At 43.2% G+C, this 22,291-nt stretch overlaps 1 protein-coding gene across 1 annotated transcript in view; it reads right to left on the reverse strand.

The window, feature by feature from the left end:
• Positions 1 to 1,853: 1,853 nt before the first annotated feature.
• mgat4b (alpha-1,3-mannosyl-glycoprotein 4-beta-N-acetylglucosaminyltransferase B) overlaps positions 1,854 to 22,291 on the reverse strand; it is a 245,132-nt gene continuing 224,694 nt past the window's right edge. The window contains exons 11-15 of the mRNA XM_084147355.1: positions 15,378 to 15,571; positions 14,772 to 14,850; positions 6,851 to 6,938; positions 2,855 to 2,967; positions 1,854 to 2,621 (exon numbers count right to left, since the gene is read on the reverse strand). Coding sequence (XP_084003481.1) covers positions 2,598 to 2,621; positions 2,855 to 2,967; positions 6,851 to 6,938; positions 14,772 to 14,850; positions 15,378 to 15,571 — 498 coding nt within the window. The 3' untranslated portion in view covers positions 1,854 to 2,597. The remainder of the gene's footprint in view (positions 2,622 to 2,854; positions 2,968 to 6,850; positions 6,939 to 14,771; positions 14,851 to 15,377; positions 15,572 to 22,291) is intronic.

Here is a 22,291-nt window from a genome sequence, read left to right on the forward strand (position 1 = left end):
CTATTGAATATGGTGGAGGCTTATTCAATAATGTACAATTAATTAGAATACAGTTCTTTTTCCTCACCATGATTATCAAAAACCACCACAAATTCATATTGCATGCCCCCATCCTGGCCAAAGTTAGGTGTGTTTGAGCCCCATAATAATGGACTGGATTTATATAGTGTTACAAGTACTCAAAGTGCTTTATATTGTATGGAGGATAATGTTTGAAAATAAATGCTGTATTCTATACATTCAGTTTTTCTGAAGTGCACTGACTGTATGCAGCTAAATGAAAATATAAAATAGCCTACCCTACAATATCATCATAGTAATAACTACACATACTCTCTTGCATCCTACCGACTGCAATAAATGGGACATTGCAGTCACATTGTCCATTGATGAAGTATGTAAGGAATGTCACCCTTGCACGTGATTTGGCACCAGAAGAGTAGCATAGCCTGTCATTCACAACAGCAGACTAATCCACATCTAGGCCTAAACGAGATTAGCATACTCAGATTCAGTCAATTAAAATTCCGTCTTTATTACAATTCACAGATTGGATTGAAGATAACGTAATTAAATATAGTTTATCTAAATTATACAAAATACAACGTATAATAGCAATGCATTCCGGTGGCTCTTACAAGAAAAGACAACTATTTCTCCTTAGCACAGGGCAGGTCAGAGTCATTGGGTACAGTTCAGATTTTTCTGGCCATTGCCCTCCATTGACTTAATGCAACCGTGCACCTGCTATTGTATAGCGGCCATACCAACAACATTGATGGGGCTGCTAAGACAAATCGTTTTGGCACAACCTCCAGTTTGCGCTGGCTGGCCCTGGAGTGCACACCTCAATGAACGGAAAACCAGTTTGTGTCGGTTGTTGCTGAGAGACTGTGCTGACGTTGAACAGAATTAGCAACTGTTGCCAGTCGGTATTCGATAGGAAATGTTGCTACAGGTTCCCAAGCTTATTCTTTTTCAGTCCACTTGTATTGGCTGAAATCCCATAATATTGTTCTTTGCCGACACAACTCTTTAGATTTCGATCAAGAGCTTTCAATGGTTTTGTGGTTGGGCTCTGGAAAAAAAACGTTTGTGGATCCAAATATGCAATAGCAAATGAATGTGTCCCTTTACTGCTATATACCCTTTGCATCATAGTAATGTATACAAGTTGTGTAGCCCTTGCATTTACAGAGCCTATTTGGAAGATGTACTATATAAGTCTGGTGTTGGGACAATTACAGTCCTTGAATAAGTTCGACTTCCAATTTAATGTAATAGTAGTGCAGACTATGTGGAAGGAGAGGGGTTGTCATATTGGACAGTTTCTCGCTTTCAGCCCTCACTTGAGTGGAACTTAGATTGGACAGAGGGGTTCTTCCTTGACTTCTTCATGGTCATTATGAGAAACATTGATCCAGTTGACAGTAAAGATTATTCTTCATGCATTGGTTAGAGCTACATATTTCTCTTACATCCGACCAGTCCAAACAATTACTCTGTAGCCACGTGTATCTCCAGTGGCCCCTTGGATACAACTAACTGCATGTATCTGATATGTGGCAGATGGAGCAAATCCAACAGCTAAGTCAGATATACAGTATGTTTCCTGTACTATCGAGACAGCTGTCTTTTCTGGTTTCCTAGCTAATGCAATAGAGGAGCTCATGTCTGGCCTTGGTTTACTTTGATTTATCCCAACAAATTGGTTAACTCCATGTCACATTAAGGCAAATTGATAGGCGGAGAGGGGGGGAAAAAACTATGTTAGCAATGATGGTTCATGAAATAAATCACAAACAGATGTTCGAACCATAATCATAATGTTCCTACATTGACTTCTGGCTTTAGAATTGACCGTATAAATACATTTTATTCAAACATTAGACAAGTATGTACTTTTTAGCTAAAGTTTAATTTCCTTCTACACTGTATAAGCCTAGGCTACATTACTGATTGACTTTTGTGGACACTCACTCACTGTATATACATATCAACACACATAACAGAGATCATTCATATGATTGTGTTACATAAATATGCATATTAGGCCTATATCCACATACATAGCTATTTTATGTATACATTTGGGTAAAACCAGGAACATTTGTCATACATGATTAAAGGATATTGAAGTTGCACAATTTTGTCATATCTGGGTGACTGTGTAGCCAAGTCTTTGATTCCGAAGCAGCAATATTTTATTGTCATAGTCTCATCAAAAGGGGAGAGGCAATCTCACCAGTTATTTGACAATTACCAGTGTAATTACAGTTATTTAAAACATAAACCCTTATGTACACATAAATACAGTTTCCTAAATAAAGCGTAGCCTGTGTGTCGTCCACGCAGGCCAAATGTTCTCAGATTACGCGTCTAGGCAGATCTTCGTATGAGGTCTGTCAACCATGATTTGGGCTGACGGTCTCAGTAGTACCCTGCGATGGCAAGATCACACCAGAAGATGGAACACTCTGACCGTGCTCGAGAAAAACATTGCCAAAAGCTAAAGAATTAGTATAGCTTGCAAAGGCTCCGTTCCTCTGCGGAACGGTCCAACGGATGACTGAGGTATTGCTGCAGGGTGTTGAAGTTCACTCTGCTTTCTTGATGAATATCTGAAATGCACGAGACATAGCACTTGAGACAAAAAAAACTAGGCATCTGTTTGAGAGATATACCTGCACAAAGGACAGCTTGGAAAATGGATTAAACTTGATATTAGACCACTTTTGAGGCCTGAAAACATCTGACCAACTATCACTTTAAGTTTCCTAAAATTCAAGGGGTTCTTTACGAGACAAAATTCCCAAGATTCTGTGGTGAACGGGTGATGGCTGGGCCGGCTTACCTCGCTCAGGATGACCCAGACGGGGCAGTCTGTGATCACAGAGAGACGAAGGGCCTCCAGGGGCCCGAACATGGGGTCTACCTCCCCCTCGGCGATCCCATTATGGAACAATCCTAGAGGACAGAGAGAGAGGCTCAATACATCAAACGAATCTATCTAATGGACTGTGGCTGGAAATCTATTAACTTCTTCAATAAACACCATAGTCATGATGCAGCATTGTATTGCATTTGTCCCTCAATAAATACTGTAAGGGCTCCTAAATTATAACAGAGTTCATATTAGTCAAGATATGTTGTGTTGACATTTCAATTGGTTCAAGCCAAGGAGGGGGTATCAAATGTGACCATAACATGCTTTGCTATGCTTTCTTTGTCGCTCTACTACAGAAATGCTACCCATACAAAATGAATTATCTGTCTTATCAATCTTGTTCCACAACGTAGAGTATCAAATCAAACATATGGAGGATAGAGTGAGTTCTGTGCTTTAGGTTACACTACGCCTGAAAGCAAATAGGAGTGGAGCTGGAAGGAGAAGAAGAACATGGTGAACGTTTGATAGCGACATCACACAAATAATTGATTTGGTCCAAATGTGAACTTCTGTGCCAGACTGATATTGATTCCTGCTTGAACTATTAATGACTGAGTGGGAGCGCTTGTAGTAATTTATATGATGTCATAAGGATGGGGGGGGGGAATCGATACAATTACATCTCGCATTATTTTGGACAATATTATACCAATACTTGGACTTTTTTTTGTATCATTTTTTTCTAAGTTGAGTTAGCTAGCACTAGTCAGCTCTACCTGCACCAAACCTCTGGTATTTTTCATCCTATAGCTTGTTCTCCATCTTCTTTTTAAATAGTGAGCGGAAATGTTTTCAGCACTTTATTCCATGAATGATCAAAACACATTTTCTCATGCTCTCTTGTCTCTATGCAGCAGACATTTAGTGAGCAATATGTTTGGAACATCCAAGCGCAATAAAATCACAATATCGAATTGCAACACATAGAATTGTGATAATCGCAATACATATTGTACCGGCACCTACAGTGTTTTCAGAAAATATTCACATCCCTTGACGTTTTCCACATTTTGATGTGTTACAGCCTGAATTTAAAATTGATTTAATGTAGATATTGTGTCACTGATCTACACATAATGCCCCATAATGTCAAAGTAGAATTATGTTAAAAAAGTAACTTTTGTCCTGAATACAATGCATTATGTTCGGGGCAAATCCAAAACAACACATCACTGAGTACCACTCTTCATATTTCCAAGCATGGTGGTGGCTGCATCATGTTATGGGTATGCTTGTCATCAGCAAGGTCTAGGAAGTTGTTTTGGATAAAAAGAAAAGGAATAGAGCTAAGCACAGGCAAAGTCCTAAAGGAAAATCTGGTTCAGTCTGTTTTCCAACAGACACTGGGAGACAAATCCACCTTTCAGCAGGACAATAACCTAAAATACAAGGCCAAATCTACACTGAAGTTGCTTACCAAGATGACATTGAATGTTCCTGCATGTCCTAGATACAGTTTTGACTTAAATAAGCTTGGACATCTATGACAAAACTTGAAAATGGCTGTCTAGCAATAATCAACAACTAACTTCACAGAGCTTGAAGAATTTAAAAAAGAATAATGGGCAAATATTTTAGAATCCAGGTTTGACTTATCCAGAAAGACTCAAAGCTGTAATCGCTGCCAAAGTTGATTCTAACATGCATTGACTCAGGAGGTTAAATACTTATCTAACCCAAATATATTAGTGTTTTATTTTCCATTAATAAAAAAAATTATAATGTTTCTTCCACTTTGACAGAGTATTTTGTGTAGATCGATGACAACCAATGAGAATTAAATCCATTTTAATCCCACTTTGTAACACAACAATATGTGTTTTTCCCCTCTCAGATCTGTAATTAAGGAAGGAACCATGGAGTATCTAACACTTGCCACTGAATCAGCTGTAACGGAATTGACCTCAAACCCTTCTTTCCACCTTATTTGAATTACATTTTACACATCTTCCTATTTCAACATGATTTGAAGACTGTAATGTCATTTCATCCGTTCTCTCCAATGAGCACAATGCTTTCATTATAAAAGCACACCGGCTCAACACCTTTCTTGCACTTCATACAATTTCAGAAAGAGCACCTAAGGTCCACTAAAAACTGTGAAGGTAGCCCTTATCCACGCCTACCACTGACCCATCATCCTGTAAAGTGCTAGATGGTGCAGCAACTAACCGGTGCATTGGAGCCCTCGATAATTGGAGATGGCTAATGGGGATTCTAATAAAATCAACAGTCAGAGGCCTGTCTGTGTGTGTGTGTCTGTGTGTGTGTGTTAAACAAATATTTTATATTTGAGACTCTTCAAATAGCCACCCTTTGCCTTGACAGCTTTGCACACTCTTGGCAATCTCTCAACCAGCTTCACCTGGAATGATTTTCCAACAGTCTTGAAGGAGTTCCCACATATGCTTAGCACTTGCCGTCCGACTCATCCCAAACTATCCAATTTGGTTGAGGTCGGGGGATTGTGGAGGCCAGGTCATCTGATGCAGCACTCCATCAATCTCCTTCTTGATCAAATAGCCCTTACACAGCCTGGAGGTGTGTTGGGTTATTGTCCTGTTGAAAAACAAATGATAGTTCCACCAAGCCCAAACCAGATGGAATGGCGTATCGCTGCAGAATGCTGTGGTAGCCATGCTGGTTAAGTGTGCCTTGAATTCTAAATAAATCACAGACAAAGTACCCCCACACCATAACACCTCCTCCTCCTCCGTGCTTTACAGTGGGAAATACAAATGCGGAGATCATCCGTTCACCCACACCGCGTCTCACAAAGACACGGCGGTTGGAACCAAAAATCTCAAATTTGGACTCCAGACCAAAGGACACATTTCCACCGGTCTAATGTCCATTGCTCGTGTTTCTTGGCCCAAGCAGGTCTCTTCTTCTTATTGGTGTCCTTTAGTAGTGGTTTCTTTGCAGCAATTCGACCATGAAGGCCTGATTAATTATTTTGCACTATGGCCTATTTATTGCCTTACCTCCATCATTTACTACATTTGCACACACTGTATATAGACTTTCTATTTTTCTATTGTGTTATTGACTGTATGTTATTGTTTATCCCATATGTAACTCTGTGTTGTTGTTGTTTTTATCGCACTGCTTTGCTTTATCTTGGCCAGGTCGCAGTTGTAAATGAGAACTTGTTCTCAACTGGCCTACCTGGTTAAATAAAGGTGAAAAAAAAAGAAGCATTTATTTGGGCTGCAATTTCTGAGGCTGGTAACTCTAATGAACTTATCCTCTGCAGCAGAGGTAACTCTGGGTCTTCCATTCCTGTGGCGGTCCTCATGAGAGCCAGTTTCATCACAGCACTTGATGGTATTTGCGACTACACTTGAAGAAACTTTCAAAGTTCTTGAAATGTTCAGTATTGACTGACCTTCATGTCTTAAAGTAATGATGGACTGTCATTTCTCTTTGCTTATTTGAGATGTTCTTGCCATAATATAGACTTGGTCTTTTACCAAATAGGGCTATCTTCTGTATACCACCCCTACCTTGTCACAACACAACTGATTGGCTCAAAGGCATTAAGAAGGAAAGGAATTCCACAAATAACTTTAAAGAAAGCACACCTGTTAATTGAAATTCATTCCAGGTGACTACTTCATGAAGCTGGCTGAGAGAATGCCAAGAGTGTGCAAAGCTGTCATCAAGGCAAAGGGTGGCTATTTGAAGTATATATGAAATATATTTTGATTTGTTTAACACTTTTTGGTTACTGCATGATTCCATATGTGTTATTTCATAGTTTTGATGTCTTCACTATTATTCTACAATGTAAAAAATAGTAAAAAATAAAGAAAAACCCTTGAATGAGTAGGTGTGTCCAAACTTTTGTCTGGTAGTGTACATGACCCAGGTAAAGTCGTTTTTCATACTAATACTCACCTATTCTGATAAAGCCGTCCTCTGTTCTGTGGTATTTTGGTGTTTTCTCTCTCCCCTCTTTCAAGGCCTCTTTCTCAGACTGGATGTTCTGTAGGAGAAGAGATAGGTGTGTGATGAACACAACACAGGAACGCACAACACACCAATATCAATGCAAGCAGCAACCCTGATCTGCACTCAGATCACAGCTTCAATCTATACATCATCAACCAATGCATTCACAAACAGCAAACTCCACTCTATTGTCCTCCCATATTCAGTTAGCAGATGGCATGCAAGCGTGCATGCAGAATCTTCACCTCACAGCACTAGGCATGAGCTCAGATCCACCTAACTACTATCTCTCGTCTTACAACATAAAAAAGAGTAGAGATATCAATAAGTCTTCATAGAAAAGGGAGCCGAACGAAGCGGGACTCTTTAGCTTTGCTGCTGTGTCATAGCCAATCACACTGTTGGAGAAATACAGTATCTGTTTGACTCATTTATCTAAAGCAATGAAGGAGAAAGGACGGGAGGACGGAAAGAGGGAAAACAAGCTGACCTTTTGAGAGGTTTTTTCTATTCTGTTGCTCTAAACAGAAATCAATGCAGGATGATCACACAAGTGATTACGCTAGTCAAAATATGACATTTCCCTCCCACCATTGTACTGCAGCTGACAGCGAGGTTCTCTCTCTCTCATTCTTTCTCGTCTCTTTATCGTTTCAATTTCTTCTTCCTCCTCCTCTAATCACCTTCCTGTCTTCTTCTCATCTTTCATCACATTTCTCTCTCTTTCTCATCCTGTTTTTTCCATTCTAAGCCAAGCATGACTTTTTGTGGGTTGAAAGACATGCAACACTTCCATTAGCACATACAGTGACTTTTTCCACATTTTGTTACATTACAGCATTATTCAAAAATGGATTTTTTTAAAAGTCCTAATTAAACTACACACAATAACCGATAACGACAAAGCAAAAACAGGTTATACATTTTTTCTAATTTATATATATTTTTAAAAAGACTGAAATATCACATTTACATAAGTATTAAGACCCTTTACTCAGTACTTTGTTGAAGGACTTTTGGCAGCGATTACAGCCTCAAGTCTTCTTGGGTATGATGCTACAAGCTTGGCACACCTGTATTTGGGAAGTTTCTCCCATTCTTCTCTGCAGTCCCTCTCAAGCTCTGTCAGGTTGGATGGGGAGCGTCGCTGCACAGCTATTTTCAGGTCTCACCAGAGATGTTCGATCGGGTTTCAAGTCCGGGCTCTGGCTGGGCCACTCAAGGACATTCAGAGACAGGCCGGGCGCCTGCAGGCTGACTTTGGTCGTCAGTTGAATAGTGTTTCCTCCGACACATTGGTGCGGCTGGCTTCCGGGTTAAGCGGGCAGGTGTTAAGAAGCACGGTTTGGCGGGTCATGTTTAGGAGGACGCATGACTTGACCTTCGCCTCCTGTGCCCGTTGGGGAGTTGCAGCGATGAGACAAGATCGAAATTGGGGAGTAATAAGGGGGTAAAATCCCCCCCCACAAAAAAAATTAAAATGCAAGAATGATGGAGGCCACTGTGTTCTTAGGGACCTTCATTGCTGCATAAATGTTTTGGTACCCTTCCCCAGATCTGTGCCTCAACACAATCCTGTCTTGGCACTCTACGGACAATTCCTTCGACCTCATGGCTTGGTTCTTGCTCTGACATGCACTGTCAACTGTGGGACCCTATATATACAGGTGTGTGCCTTTCCAAATCGTGCCCAATCAATTGAATTTACCACAGGTGGACTCCAATCAGGTTGTAGAAACATCTCAAGGATGATCAATGGAAACAGGATGCACCTGAGCTCAATTTCGAGTCTCATAGCAAAGGGTCTGAATACTTATGTAAATAAGGTATTTCTGTTTTTTATTTTTATTAAATTTGCAAAGATTTCTAAAAACCTGTTTTTGCTTTGTCATTATGGGGTATTGTGTGTAGATTGATGAGGAAATTAATTGAATCCATTTTAGAATAAGGCTGTAACCTAACAAAATGTGGAAAATGTCAAGGGGTCTGAATACTTTCCGAATGCACTGTATTCTTCCTATAGGAGGAACAACAACAAAAACAGCAACATCTCCACCCTATTTGCACTCTTCCCTCAATCCCCCTTTTCTCTAGCAGCATTACAGGGTCTCAATGACAATCATGTTGAAGGATAGATTGAATGAGTGCAGGAGGGCGGAGAATAAATAATAAAAAAGAGATAGATCGAGCGAGAGGGAGGAGAGACAGGAGGAGAGACAGGAGGAGAGACAGGAGGAGAGACAGGAGGAGAGACAGGAGGAGAGACAGGAGGAGAGCGATATCGTGCTATTAATCAGTCGTGGCGAGCGGTGGTTTGCGGGGCATAATCTGAAATCCCCGCCTCGCCTAGCCCTCCTGCCGGATGAAATATCATTTTAAGGCAAAAGCGCTCGAACCGTGGCTGGCGGGAGACTGATCTGATTACCACCGCCCGGGAGTTTTTTTGAGAGAGAACCTTGCTCTGTCTTGAGTCATTTCTCATCTCTTCTTCTTCGCCTCTCTCTCTCTCCCTCTCTGTATCCTCTGGGGCTTAACACTGGGTGCTCGCCTTTCAACATGGTTTATGTGCTCCTATGTCAACAAGATGGAAGTTGACGTCAGATGTCTTTCCACTTGAGAGAATTACAGTCCATAATTATTGGCACCCTTGATAAATATGAGCAAAAAATATTATATAAAACAAATAATACAAATACTGGGCTATATTGCATGCTCCCAAAAATTGCTCAGAGATTTTATTTTGCTTAATAAGTAATAAAGAATAATTTAAAAAAGACGGGTCGAAATTATTGCCACCCCTGTTTTCAGGACTCTAGCACCCTCCCCTTGGGAGGATAACGACACATTTTATGTGATTGGAGAACACGTTGGGAGCGATCCTAGGCAGGCTAGCATTTCTCGTCATTAATCTTGTTCGGAGGGTCACTAGCTGGCACAGCCACAAAGTCATAACATCTGATTTTAAACCTAACCCTAACCAAAATGCTAACCCTAACACCTAACCATAACTTTAAATTAAGACCAAAAAGCATATACTGTATATATATATATATATATATAGTCCAATTTGGACTTTGCAGATGGCTTATCTAAGGGGAAATTGCTAAAATCTGCCTCCAGGACAAGACTCATGACAATAAACGTCAACCTGCGGATCTTAGACCATTCATCCATACAGAATATTTTCAGATCCTTGATATCCTTTGTCTGCTCTTATGGACTGCCCTCTTCAATTCAAACCGGCATCATGAATTCTACCAAGTAACAGGATAATTTAGGCAAAAATCTGGTTGCCTCTGCCGGGAGGCTAACACTTGGCCACAAGTGGATCTTCCAGCAAGACAATAACCCCAAGTACACATCAACATCCACTAAGAAATGGTTATTTGACCACAAAATGAAAATGTTGCAATGCCCATCTCAGTCTCCGGACTTGACCCCCATTGAAAACCTGTGGTTTTAATTAAAGAGGGCAGTCCATAAGCGGAGACGAAGGATATCAAGGATATCAAGAATTTGGAAAGATTCTATATGGAGGAATGGTCTAAGATCCCTCTAGCACCCTCCCCTTGATGACATCTTTGCACACTCTTGGCATTCTCTCAACCAGCTTCATGAGGTAGTCACCTGGAATGCATTTCAATTAACAGGTGTGCCTTGTTAAAAGTTAATTTGTGGAATTTATTTCCTTCTTAATGCATTTGAGCCAATCAGTTGTGTTGTGACAAGGTAGGGGGATATACAGAAGATAGCCCTATTTGGTAAAAGACCAAGTCCATATTATGCCAAAAACAGCTCAAATAAGCAAAGAGAAACGACAGTCCATCATTACTTTAAGACATGAAGGTCAGGCAATACGGAACATTTCAAGAACTGTGAAAGTTTCTTCAAGTGCAGTCGCAAAAACCATCAAGTGCTATGATGAAACTGGCTCTCATGAGGACCACAACAGGAAAGGAAGACCCAGAGTTACCTCTGCTGCAGAGGATAAGTTCATTAGAGTTAACTGCACCTCAGAATGCAGCCCAAATAAATGCTTCACAGAGTTCAAGTAACAGACACATCTCAACATCAACTGTTCAGAGGAGACTGCGTGAATCATACCTTCATGGTTGAATTGCTGCAAAGAAACCACTACTAAAGGACACCAATAATAAGAAGAGACTTGCTTGGGCCAAGAAACACGAGCAATGGACATTAGACCGGTGGAAATCTGTCCTTTGGTCTGATGAGTCCAAATTTGAGATTTTTGGCTCCAACCGCCTTGTCTTGGTGAGACGCAGAGTAGGTGAACGGATGACCTCCGCATGTGTGGTTCCCACAGTGAAGTATGGAGGAGGTGTGATGGTGTGGGGGTACTTTGCTGGTGACACTGTCTGTGATTTATTTAGAATTCAAGGCACCCTTAACCAGCATGGCTACCACAGCATTCTGCAGCGATACACCATCCCATCTGGTTTGGGCTTGGTGGGACTATCATTTGTTTTTCAACAGGACAATGACCCAACACACCTCCAGGCTGTGTAAGGGCTATTTGACAAAGAAGGACAGTGATGGAGTGCTGCATCAGATGACCTGGCCTCCACAATCCCCCGACCTCAACCCAATTGAAATGGTTTGGGATGAGTTGGGAAAAGCAGCCAACAAGCGCTCAGCATATGTGGGAACTCCTTCAAGACTGTTGGAAAAGCATTCCAGGTGAAGCTGGTTGAGAGAATGCCAAGAGTGTGCAAAGCTGTCATCAAGGCAAAGGGTGGCGACTTTGAAGAATCAAAAATATAAAACATATTTTGATATGTTTAACACTGTTTTGGTTAATACATGATTACTTATGTGTTATTTCATAGTTTTGCTGTCTTCACTATTATTCTACAATGTAGAAAATAGTACAAATAAAGAAAAACCCTTGAATGAGTAGGTGTGTCCAAACTTTTGACTGGTACTGTATATACAAAAGTATGTGGATACCCCTTCAAATTAGTGGATTTGGCTACTTCAGCCACACCCGTTGCTGACAGGTGTATAAAATCGATCACACAGCCATGCAATCTCCATAGACAAACATTGACAGTAGAATGGCCTTATTGAAGAGCTCAGTGACTTTCAACGTGGCACCGTCATAGGATGCCACCTTTCCAGCAAGCCAGTTGGTCAAATTTCAGCCCTGTTAGAGCTGGCCCAGTTAATTATAAGTGCTGTTATTGTGAAGTGGAAATGTCTAGGAGCAACAATGGCTCAGCCGCGAAGTGGTAGGCTACACAAGCTCACAGAACAGGACCACCGTGTGCTGAAGTGCGTAGCCGAGTGCTGTCCTCGGTTGCAACACTCACTACCGTGTTCCAAACTGCCTCTGGAAGCAACGTCAGCACAAGAACTGTTAGTCGGGAGCTTCATGAAATGGTTTCCATTGCTGAGCAGCCGCACACAAGCCTAAGATCACCTTTCGCAATGCCAAGCGTCAGCAGGAGTGGTGTAAAGCTTGCCGACATTGGACTCTGGAGCAGTGGAAACGCGTTCTCTGGAGTGACGAATCACGCTTCACCATCTGGCAGTCTGATGGATGAATATGGGTTTGGCGGATGACAGGAGAACGCTACCTGCCCCAATGCATAGTGCCAACTGTAAAGTTTGGTGGAGGAGGAATAATGCTCTGGGGCTGTTTTTCATGGTTCGGGTCTAGACCCCTTACTTCCAGTGAAGGAAAATCTTAACGCAACAGCATACAATGACATTATAGACGATTCTGTGCTTCCAACTTTGTGGAAACAGTTTGGGGAAGGCCCTTTCCTGTTTCAGCATGACAATGCCCCCGTGCACAAAGCAAGGTCCATACAGAAATGGTTTGTCGAGATAGGTGTGGAAGAACTTGACTGGCCTGCACAGAGCCCTGACCTCAACCCCATCGAACACTTTTGGGATGGATTGGAACACCGACTGCAAACCAGGCCTAATCGCCCAACATCAGTGCCCGACCTCACTAATGCTCTTGTGGCTGAATGGAAGCAAGTCCCCGCAGCAATGTTCCAACATCTAGTGGAAAGCCTTCCCAGAAGAGTGGAGGCTGTTATAGCAGCAAAGGGGCGACCAACTCCATATTAATGCCCATGATTTTGGAATGAGATGGTCGACGAGCAGGTGTCCACATACTTGTGGTCATGTAGTGTGAAGAAAAATATAAACACAACATGTAAAGTGTTGGTCCCATGTTTCATTAGGTGAAATAAAAGATGCCAAACATTTTCCACACGCACAAAAAGTTAATTTCTCTCAAATTTGAGCACAAATTTGGTTACATCCCTGTTAGTGAGCATTTCTCCTTTGCCAAGATAATCCATCCACCTAACAGGTGTGGCATATCAAGAAGCGGATTAAACAGCATGATCATTACACAGGTGCACCTTGTGCTGGGGACAATAAAATGCCACTCTAAAATGTGCAGTTTTGTCATACAACACAATGCCACAGATGTCTAATGTTTTGAGGGAGTGTGCAATTGGCATGCTGACTGCAGGAATGTCCACCAGAGCTGTTGCCAGAGAACTGAATGTTCATTTCTCTACCATAAGCCGCCTCTAACATCGTTTTAGAGAATTTGGCAGTACGTCCAACCGGCCTCACAACCGGAGACCACATGTAAGCGCGCCAGCCCAGGACCTCCACATCCGGCTTCTTCACCTGGAGGATCGTCTGAGACCGGCCACCTGGACAGCTGATGAAACTGTAGGTTTGCACAACCAAATAATTTTTGCACAAACCTTCAGAAACCGTCTCAGGGAAGCTCATCTGCGTGCTCGTCGTCCTCACCAGGGTCTTGACTTGACTGCAGTTTGGCGTCGTAACCGACTTAAGTGGGCAAATGCTCACCTTCAATGGCCACTGGCACGCTGGAGAAGTGTGTTCTTCACGGATGAGTCCCAGTTTCAACTGTACCGGGAAGATGGCAGACAGCATGTATGGCGTTGTGTGGGCGAGCGGTTTCCTGATGTCAACGTTATAAACAGAGTGCCCAATGATGGCGGTGCGGTTATGGTCTGGACAGGCATAAGCTATGGACAATGACCACAATTGCAATTCATCAATGGCAATTTGAATGCACATAGATAACGTGACGAGATCCTGAGGCCCATTGTCGTGCCATTTACCTCAGTATGATGATGCACGGCCCCATGTTGCAAGGATCTGTACACAATTCCTGGAAGATGAAAAAGCCCCAGTTCTTCCATGGCCTGCATACTCACCAGACATGTCACCCATTGAGCATGTTTGGGATGTTCTGGATCGACATATACGACAGCGTGTTCCAGTTTTCAGCCAATATCCAGCAACTTCGCACAGCCATTGAAGAGGAATGGGACAACATTCCACAGGCCACAATCAGGCTGATCAACTCTATGTGAAGGAGATGTGTCGCACTGCATGAGGCAAATGGTGGTCACACCAGATACTGACTGGTTTTATGATCCACGCCCCTACCTTTTTTTTAAAAGCTATTTGTGACCAACAGATGCATATCTGTATTCTCAGTCATGTGAAAACCAGAGATTAGGGCCTAATTAATTTATTTCAATTGACTGATTTCCTTATCTGAACTGTAAATCAGTAAAATCTTTTAAATAGTTGCATGTTGCGTATATATTTTTGTTCAGTGTGTGTATATACATTTATATATATATTTCCAGTAGTATTATAGTAAATGTCTATGTAATGTAAAGTGCTACTGATAATCCTGAGGCAAGATGAATCAGGCTTATAGCTGCAAGCTTCGTATTAAAATAGAATATGTGGTATAAAGGTTATGTACGTAATGTAAAATGCTACTGATAATAATGTGCTGGGAATTAATCGGGTGAATAGCGGTGAGACTCACGTCAAAAGGCAGCACCTCCACAGAGGTGTTGAACAGCTTGTCCCCTGGGTGCTCAATGTTCCCGCTCCGGAAGAAATACCTAGAGAGAAAGAGAGAGAGAGAAAGAGATGACAACAAATGGGGGGATGTCAATTTGATATTCAACACAAATTGATCCGCCATCATTATCATCATCAGTCAGCCAGCCAGCAAGTCACCAAGATCAAACTCTACATTTGCTTTCTATAAATGCATGTGCATCCAAGTACTTAACAGCAGCCTGAACCATCCGCAACCCCCAAAAGCTTCTCTGAGGCAACAAGGGTGACCACAGAGCCACAGCAATTAGAGGGGTCCAGAGTAGACAGACCATCTGCCCTGACAGTAATGGGAATAAATATTATTCATATGGGCCTAGTGGAGAGAGAGAGAGAGACAGTCTGGGACATGTGTGAAGTGTGTGTATGTGCACAGAATCCTGTGTGTGTGTGTGTGTGTGTGTGCGTGTGTGTATGTGTTTATGCCCATGCATTCACACGTGTGGGTGTGTCCATGTATGTGTGTGTATTCAAGCATGCCATGTATGTGTGTATCCAAGCATGTGAGCACACACACACACACACACACCTCTCGATGCGGACAGGTGTGAAGAAACGGATTCGGATGAAGTCTCCAGCCACGGGGGTGAAGGCCCAGAAGAAGTCCTCTCCCAGGTAGGCCTTCTCAAGGGTGAAGTGCTGGTATGTCTTTAGGCTGGTGGTCACCTCCGCCAGCGGGTTGGCGTGGCCCTTGTGCAGAGTCTGCTTGCCAAAGTCCTTGTCCTGGAGCAAACCATTAGACCACAGGAGGGGGGTCAGAGAGGGGAGAGATGTAGGGAGTTGTTTCTACCACTAAGCACTCATATTGACTTTGAGGGTGCAGTTAGCTAAAGACACAGGGATGAATTCTAACTTGATATATCCGGGAGCATGACTAAAAATGTTAAATCCCCTATGTATCGGTCCCTCCAGGATTTTGCAGGGATTATTTGTAATATTTTCGGGCAGAAATCCTTGATTTGCTGCGGCAATTCTGACATTTAGCATGGCAATATGCAATGATTTTGTCCCATTTGTTGCGAAGATGCGCTGACGAGTGGAAAAGTTAGTTTACGTGTGGCTTGATTGAACCATATTATACGGTAAATGTGCGTTTATTGGTTGAAATTGCGAGGTCTCTTGTTGTACTGCGGTGATGGGTCAGTTTGATGCGATAATATTGTGATGATTTGACTCTTTATTAGGAAATAGTGCAGTGATTGGTCAAATTTGCAAAACCTCGCATAATATGCAGGAAATTGTTGATCGCAGAATCCTCGAGGGACTGATTTATTCAGTTTACTTGATTTACTTGAAAATGAACGCCAGTCATGCTCTCTCATCTCTCCTCAAAGTGGCTTTGGGTTTGAGAGGAACTACATTATTGTTGGCAAAAATGATGCAATCTCACATGGAGTTTGTGCAACTTCATGATAACAGAGAATAGTATATTTCTAACACTGGATAATGTCACAACAAATCTATGAGAGATGACTTGTAACATTGTAAATTTTTTCAGCTTGCTTAAAGGCCTATGAGAATGTACTGTACTTCACATTCATAGGATAATGATGATGGTGCATCAAATATATCAGACTCTTTATGAATTTGTCATAGTTCTAATTGTACATATCCCTATTTAAATAAACAACTGTTACTTTGAGATTATTTGTACATGAAATTTTGAGTATGCTAACTGGGGAACATTGAATTAAATTTGTTTTTGGTTAGAAAATGCTAATATTAACTGTAGGTGGCAGTGGCAAACCATCGGATGGATTGCAGTCTCTCTTTGTCCATAAGAAACCAACATGTAAATAAATAAAATAAAAGAGCAAGTTATTGGTCGCGTACAGCAAAATGCTTATGTGTCTTGCTCCAAAGATGCAGTAATACATAACAATACACACAAATCCCCCAAATAGTCTGGAATATACACTACCGTTGAAAAGTTTTGGGTCACTTAGAAGAAGAAAAAAGTCCATTAAAATAATATCAAATTGATCAGAAATACAGTGAAGACCTTGTTAATGTTGTAAATGCCTATTGTAGCTGGAATCTGCTGATTTTTTATGGAATATCTACAGTGGGGGAAAAAAGTATTTAGACAGCCACCAATTGTGCAAGTTCTCCCACTTAAAAAGATGAGAGAGGCCTGTAATTTTCATCATAGGTACACGTCAACTATGACAGACAAAATGAGAAAAAAATATCCAGAAAATCACATTGTAGGATTTTTTATGAATTTATTTGCAAATTATGGTGGAAAATAAGTATTTGGTCAATAACAAAAGTTTCTCAATACTTTGTTATATACCCTTTGTTGGCAATGACACAGGTCAAACGTTTTCTGTAAGTCTTCACAAGGTTTTCACACACTGTTGCTGGTATTTTGGCCCATTTGTCACGGTTTCGGCCGAGACTGCTCCTCCTCCTGGTTCGGGCAGGCTTCGGCGTTCGCCGTCCCCGGAGTACTAGCTGCCTCCGTTGAATGTTTCGTGGTGTGATTACTTTGGTCTGTCTTGTACACCTGTGTCTGTTTGTGTTCTGATTACGTGTCCTATAAGTTCACTGTTTTGTATTGGTTAGATTGTGTGTTGTTGTATGCCTATCTTACGGAGCTGCGTGTTTGCGCTCTGTTTGTTTTTGTTTAGTGTTTACGCATGTTTGCGTAATTCCCTCGCCTCTGTTTTTGTTCGAGGTCGTGTATTGTTCTTTTGCACTTTGGACTATTAAAGTCTGTTGGACGAAGCCTCTGTGTCCTGCGCCTGACTCCTCCACCACATCCACATCGTTTCTTCTGACACCATTCCTCCATGCAGATCTCCTCTAGAGCAGTGATGTTTTGGGGCTGTCGCTGGGCAACACGGACTTTCAACTCCCTCCAAAGATTTTCTATGGGGTTGAGATCTGGAGACTGGCTAGGCCACTCCAGGACCTTGAAATGCTTCTTACGAAGCCACTCCTTCGTTGCCCGGGCGGAGTGTTTGGGATCATTGTCATGCTGAAAGACCCAGCAACGTTTTATCTTCAATGCCCTTGCTGATGGAAGGAGGTTTTCACTCAAAATCTCACGATACATGGCCCCATTCATTCTTTCCTTTACACGGATCAGTCGTCCTGGTCCCTTTGCAGAAAAACAGCCCCAAAGCATGATGTTTCCACCCCCATGCTTCACAGTAGGTATGGTGTTCTTTGGATGCAACTCAGCATTCTTTGTCCTCCAAACACGACGAGTTGAGTTTTTACCAAAAAGTTATATTTTGGTTTCATCTGACCATATGACATTCTCCCAATCCTCTTATGGATCATCCAAATGCACTCTAGCAAACTTCAGACGGGCCTGGACATGTACTGGCTTAAGCAGGGGGACACGTCTGGCACTGCAGGATTTGAGTCCCTGGCGGCGTAGTGTGTTACTGATGGTAGGCTTTGTTACTTTGGTCCCAGCTCTCTGCAGGTCATTCACTAGGTCCCCCCGTGTGGTTCTGGGATTTTTGCTCACCGTTCTTGTGATCATTTTGACCCCTTGGGGTGAGATCTTGCGTGGAGCCCCAGATCGAGGGAGATTATCAGTGGTCTTGTATGTCTTCCATTTCCTAATAATTGCTCCCACAGTTGATTTCTTCAAACCAAGCTGCTTACCTATTGCAGATTCAGTCTTCCCAGCCTGGTGCAGGTCTACAATTTTGTTTCTGGTGTCCTTTGACAGCTCTTTGGTCTTGGCCATAGTGGAGTTTGGAGTGTGACTGTTTGAGGTTGTGGACAGGTGTCTTTTATACTGATAACAAGTTCAAACAGGTGCCATTAATACAGGTAACGAGTGGAGGACAGAGGAGCCTCTTAAAGAAGAAGTTACAGGTCTGTGAGAGCCAGAAATCTTGCTTGTTTGTAGGTGACCAAATACTTATTTTCCACCATAATTTGCAAATAAATTCATAAAAAATCCTACAATGTGATTTTCTGGATTTTTTTCTCCTCAATTTGTCTGTCCTAGTTGACGTGTACCTATGATGAAAATTACAGGCCTCTCTCATCTTTTTAAGTGGGAGAACTTGCACAATTGGTGGCTGACTAAATACTTTTTTCCCCCACTGTACATAGGCGTACAGAGGCCCATTATCAGCAACCATCAGTCCTGTGTTCCAATGGCACGTTGTGTTTGCTAATCCAAGTTTATCATTTTAAAAGGCTAATTGATCATTAGAAAATGAAGGCTATTCCATACTAGATCTCAGTTTCTTGGCAATTTCTCGCATGGAATAGCCTTCATTTCTCAGAACAAGAATAGACTGACGAGTTTCAGAAGAAAGTTATTTGTTTCTGGCCATTTTGAGCCTGTAATCGAACCCACAATTGCTGATGCTCCAGATATTCAACTAGTCTCAATAAGGCCAGTTGTATTGCTTCTTTAATCAGCACAACAGTTTTCAGCTGTGCTAACATAATTGCAAAAGGGTTTTCTAATGATCAATTAGCCTTTTAAAATGATAAACTTGGATTAGCAAACAAAAAGTGCCATTGGAACACAGGACTGATGGTTGCTGATAATCGGCCTATGTATGCCTATGTAGATATTCCATTAAAAATCTGCCATTTCCAGCTACAATAGCCATTTACAACACTGTCTTTCTGATCAATTTGATGTTATTTTAATGGACAGAAAATTGCTTTTCTTTCGAAAACAAGGACATTTCTAAGTGACCTGCAAACTTTTGAACGGTAGTGTAAATACATAAATAAATAAATAAATAAATATATATATATATACACACAGTGAGGGAAAAAAGTATTTGATCCCCTGCTGATTTTGTATGTTTGCCCACTGACAAAGAAATGATCAGTCTATAATTTTAATGGTAGGTTTATTTGAACAGTGAGAGACAGAATAACAATAATACAATCCAGAAAGACGCATGTCAAAAATGTTATAAATTGATTTGCATTTTAATGAGGGAAATAAGTATTTGACCCCCTCTCAATCAGAAAGATTTCTGGCTCCCAGGTGTCTTTTATACAGGTAACGAGTGTCACGCTCGTCTAATGAGGGAGACCAAGGCGCAGCGTTGCGAGTGAACATATTCTATTTATTAAATGCTCACACGAACAAAACAATAAACAACGAATGCGTGACGTCTATGGTACAACACGAACACACACGAACAAAATCCCACAACCCGAAAGAAAAACAGACAGATTAAATATGGCTCCCAATCAGAGACAACCAGCCGACAGCTGACACTCGTTGCCTCTGATTGGGAGTCACACCGGCAAACATAGAAAATAGACAACCTAGAACACCCACCAAAGAAACGGAAAACATAGAATGAACACACCCTGGCTCAACATAATGAGTCCCCGAGCCAGGGTGTGACAGTACCCCCCCCCCAAAGGCGCGGACTGCGACCGCGCCTAAATAAGAGCAAAAACAGGGGAGGGCTGGGTGGGCATTCCTCCTCGGTGGCGGCTCCGGCTCCGGGCTTGACCCCCACTCCTTCTCGAACCCCCCAAATTACCCCTGGTCCGGTCTGGCCCTGCTGGCCGGAGCTGGACTGAACACTGGTGGAGCGGATTGCTCTAGCTCCGACGTGAAGCCTCTGACCGGTGCCGGACCAGCCACCGGTGGAACAGGCACGGGCCGTGCCGGACTGACGACGCACACCACTGGCTTGGTGTGGGGAGCAGGAGCGGGCCGAGCCGGGACGTCGAAGCGCACTCCCGACCTGGTGCGGGGAACAGGCACGGGCCGTGCCGGACTGACGACGCACACCACTGGCTTGGTGTGGGAAGCAGGAGCGGGCCGAGCCGGGCCGTCGAAGCGCACCCCTGACCTGGTGCGGGGAACAGGCACGGGCCGTGCCGGACTGACGACGCACACCACAGACTTGGTGCGGAGAGCAGGAACGGGCCGGGCCGGGCTGGCGACGCGCACCACAGGTTTGGTGCGGGGAGCAGGAACGAGCCGGACAGGGCTGACGAGACGCACCACAGACTTGGTGCGGGGAGAAGGAACAGGCCGGGCCGGGCTGGCGACGCGCACCACAGACTCGATGCGGGAAGCAGGAACAGGCCGGGCCGGGCTGACGACACGCACCACAGGCTCGATGCGAGGAACAGGAACAGGCCGGACCGTACTGGGGACACACACCACTGGCCCTACGCAGGGATCAGGAACGGGCCGGACCGGACTGGTAACACACCCCAGTACCTCTCGCCGTGCCTCCACACTTTCCCTCTCCTCTGTGACCAGTGGCCCCCTTAACCTGGCGGCCTCCTCTTCACACCCGCTGGACCGCTCCATCGCGGCCTCCTGCTGCCCCGTCGTCCACGTCGTGAGCCCCCCCCTAAAAATTTTCTGGGGTTCTCTCCTCCCCGTGGACCAGGCCTCCCTAGCTCTCGCCAGACTCTCGATCCATTGCTTCATAGACCAGCCTCTCTCCTCTTCACTTAGCGTGGCCCAGCCGAAACTCCTACTTCCCTGATCCAAGGTCCTTCCTCTCTCCTCTTCACGCTGCTTGGTCTGGTTTAGGTGGGATTTTCTGTCACGCTCGTCTAATGAGGGAGACCAAGGCGCAGCGTTGCGAGTGAACATATTCTATTTATTAAATGCTCACACGAACAAAACAATAAACAACGAATGCGTGACGTCTATGGTACAACACGAACAAAATCCCACAACCCGAAAGAAAAACAGACAGATTAAATATGGCTCCCAATCAGAGACAACCAGCCGACAGCTGACACTCGTTGCCTCTGATTGGGAGTCACACCGGCAAACATAGAAAATAGACAACCTAGAACACCCACCAAAGAAACGGAAAACATAGAATGAACACACCCTGGCTCAACATAATGAGTCCCCGAGCCAGGGTGTGACAACGAGCTGAGATTAGGAGCACACTCTTAAAGGGAGTGCTCCTAATCTCAGCTTGTTACCTGTATAAAAGACACCTGTCCACAGAAGCAATCAATCAATCAGAATCCAAACTCTCCACCATGGCCAAGACCAAAGAGCTCTCCAAGGATGTCAGGGACAAGATTGTAGACCTACACAAGGCTGGCATGGGCTACAAGACCATCGCCAAGCAGCTTGGTGAGAAGGTGACAACAGTTGGTGCGATTATTCGCAAATGGAAGAAACACAAAATAACTGTCAATCTCCCTCGGCCTGGGGCTCCATGCAAGATCTCACCTCGTTGAGTTGCAATGATCATGAGAACGGTGAGGAATCAGCCCAGAACTACACAGGATGATCTTCAATGATCTCAAGGCAGCTGGGAAGGACTGAAATCCTGCAGCGCCCGCAAGGTCGCCCTGCTCAAGAAAGGACATATACAGGCCCATCTGAAGTTTGCCAATGAACATCTGAATGATTCAGAGGAGAACTGGGTGAAAGTGTTGTGGTCAGATGAGACCAAAATCGAGGTCTTTGGCATCAACTCAACTCGCCGTGTTTGGAGGAGG

Source organism: Coregonus lavaretus (assembly GCF_964263955.1).
Source record: "Coregonus lavaretus genome assembly, chromosome: 29".
NCBI lineage: Eukaryota > Metazoa > Chordata > Actinopteri > Salmoniformes > Salmonidae > Coregonus > Coregonus lavaretus.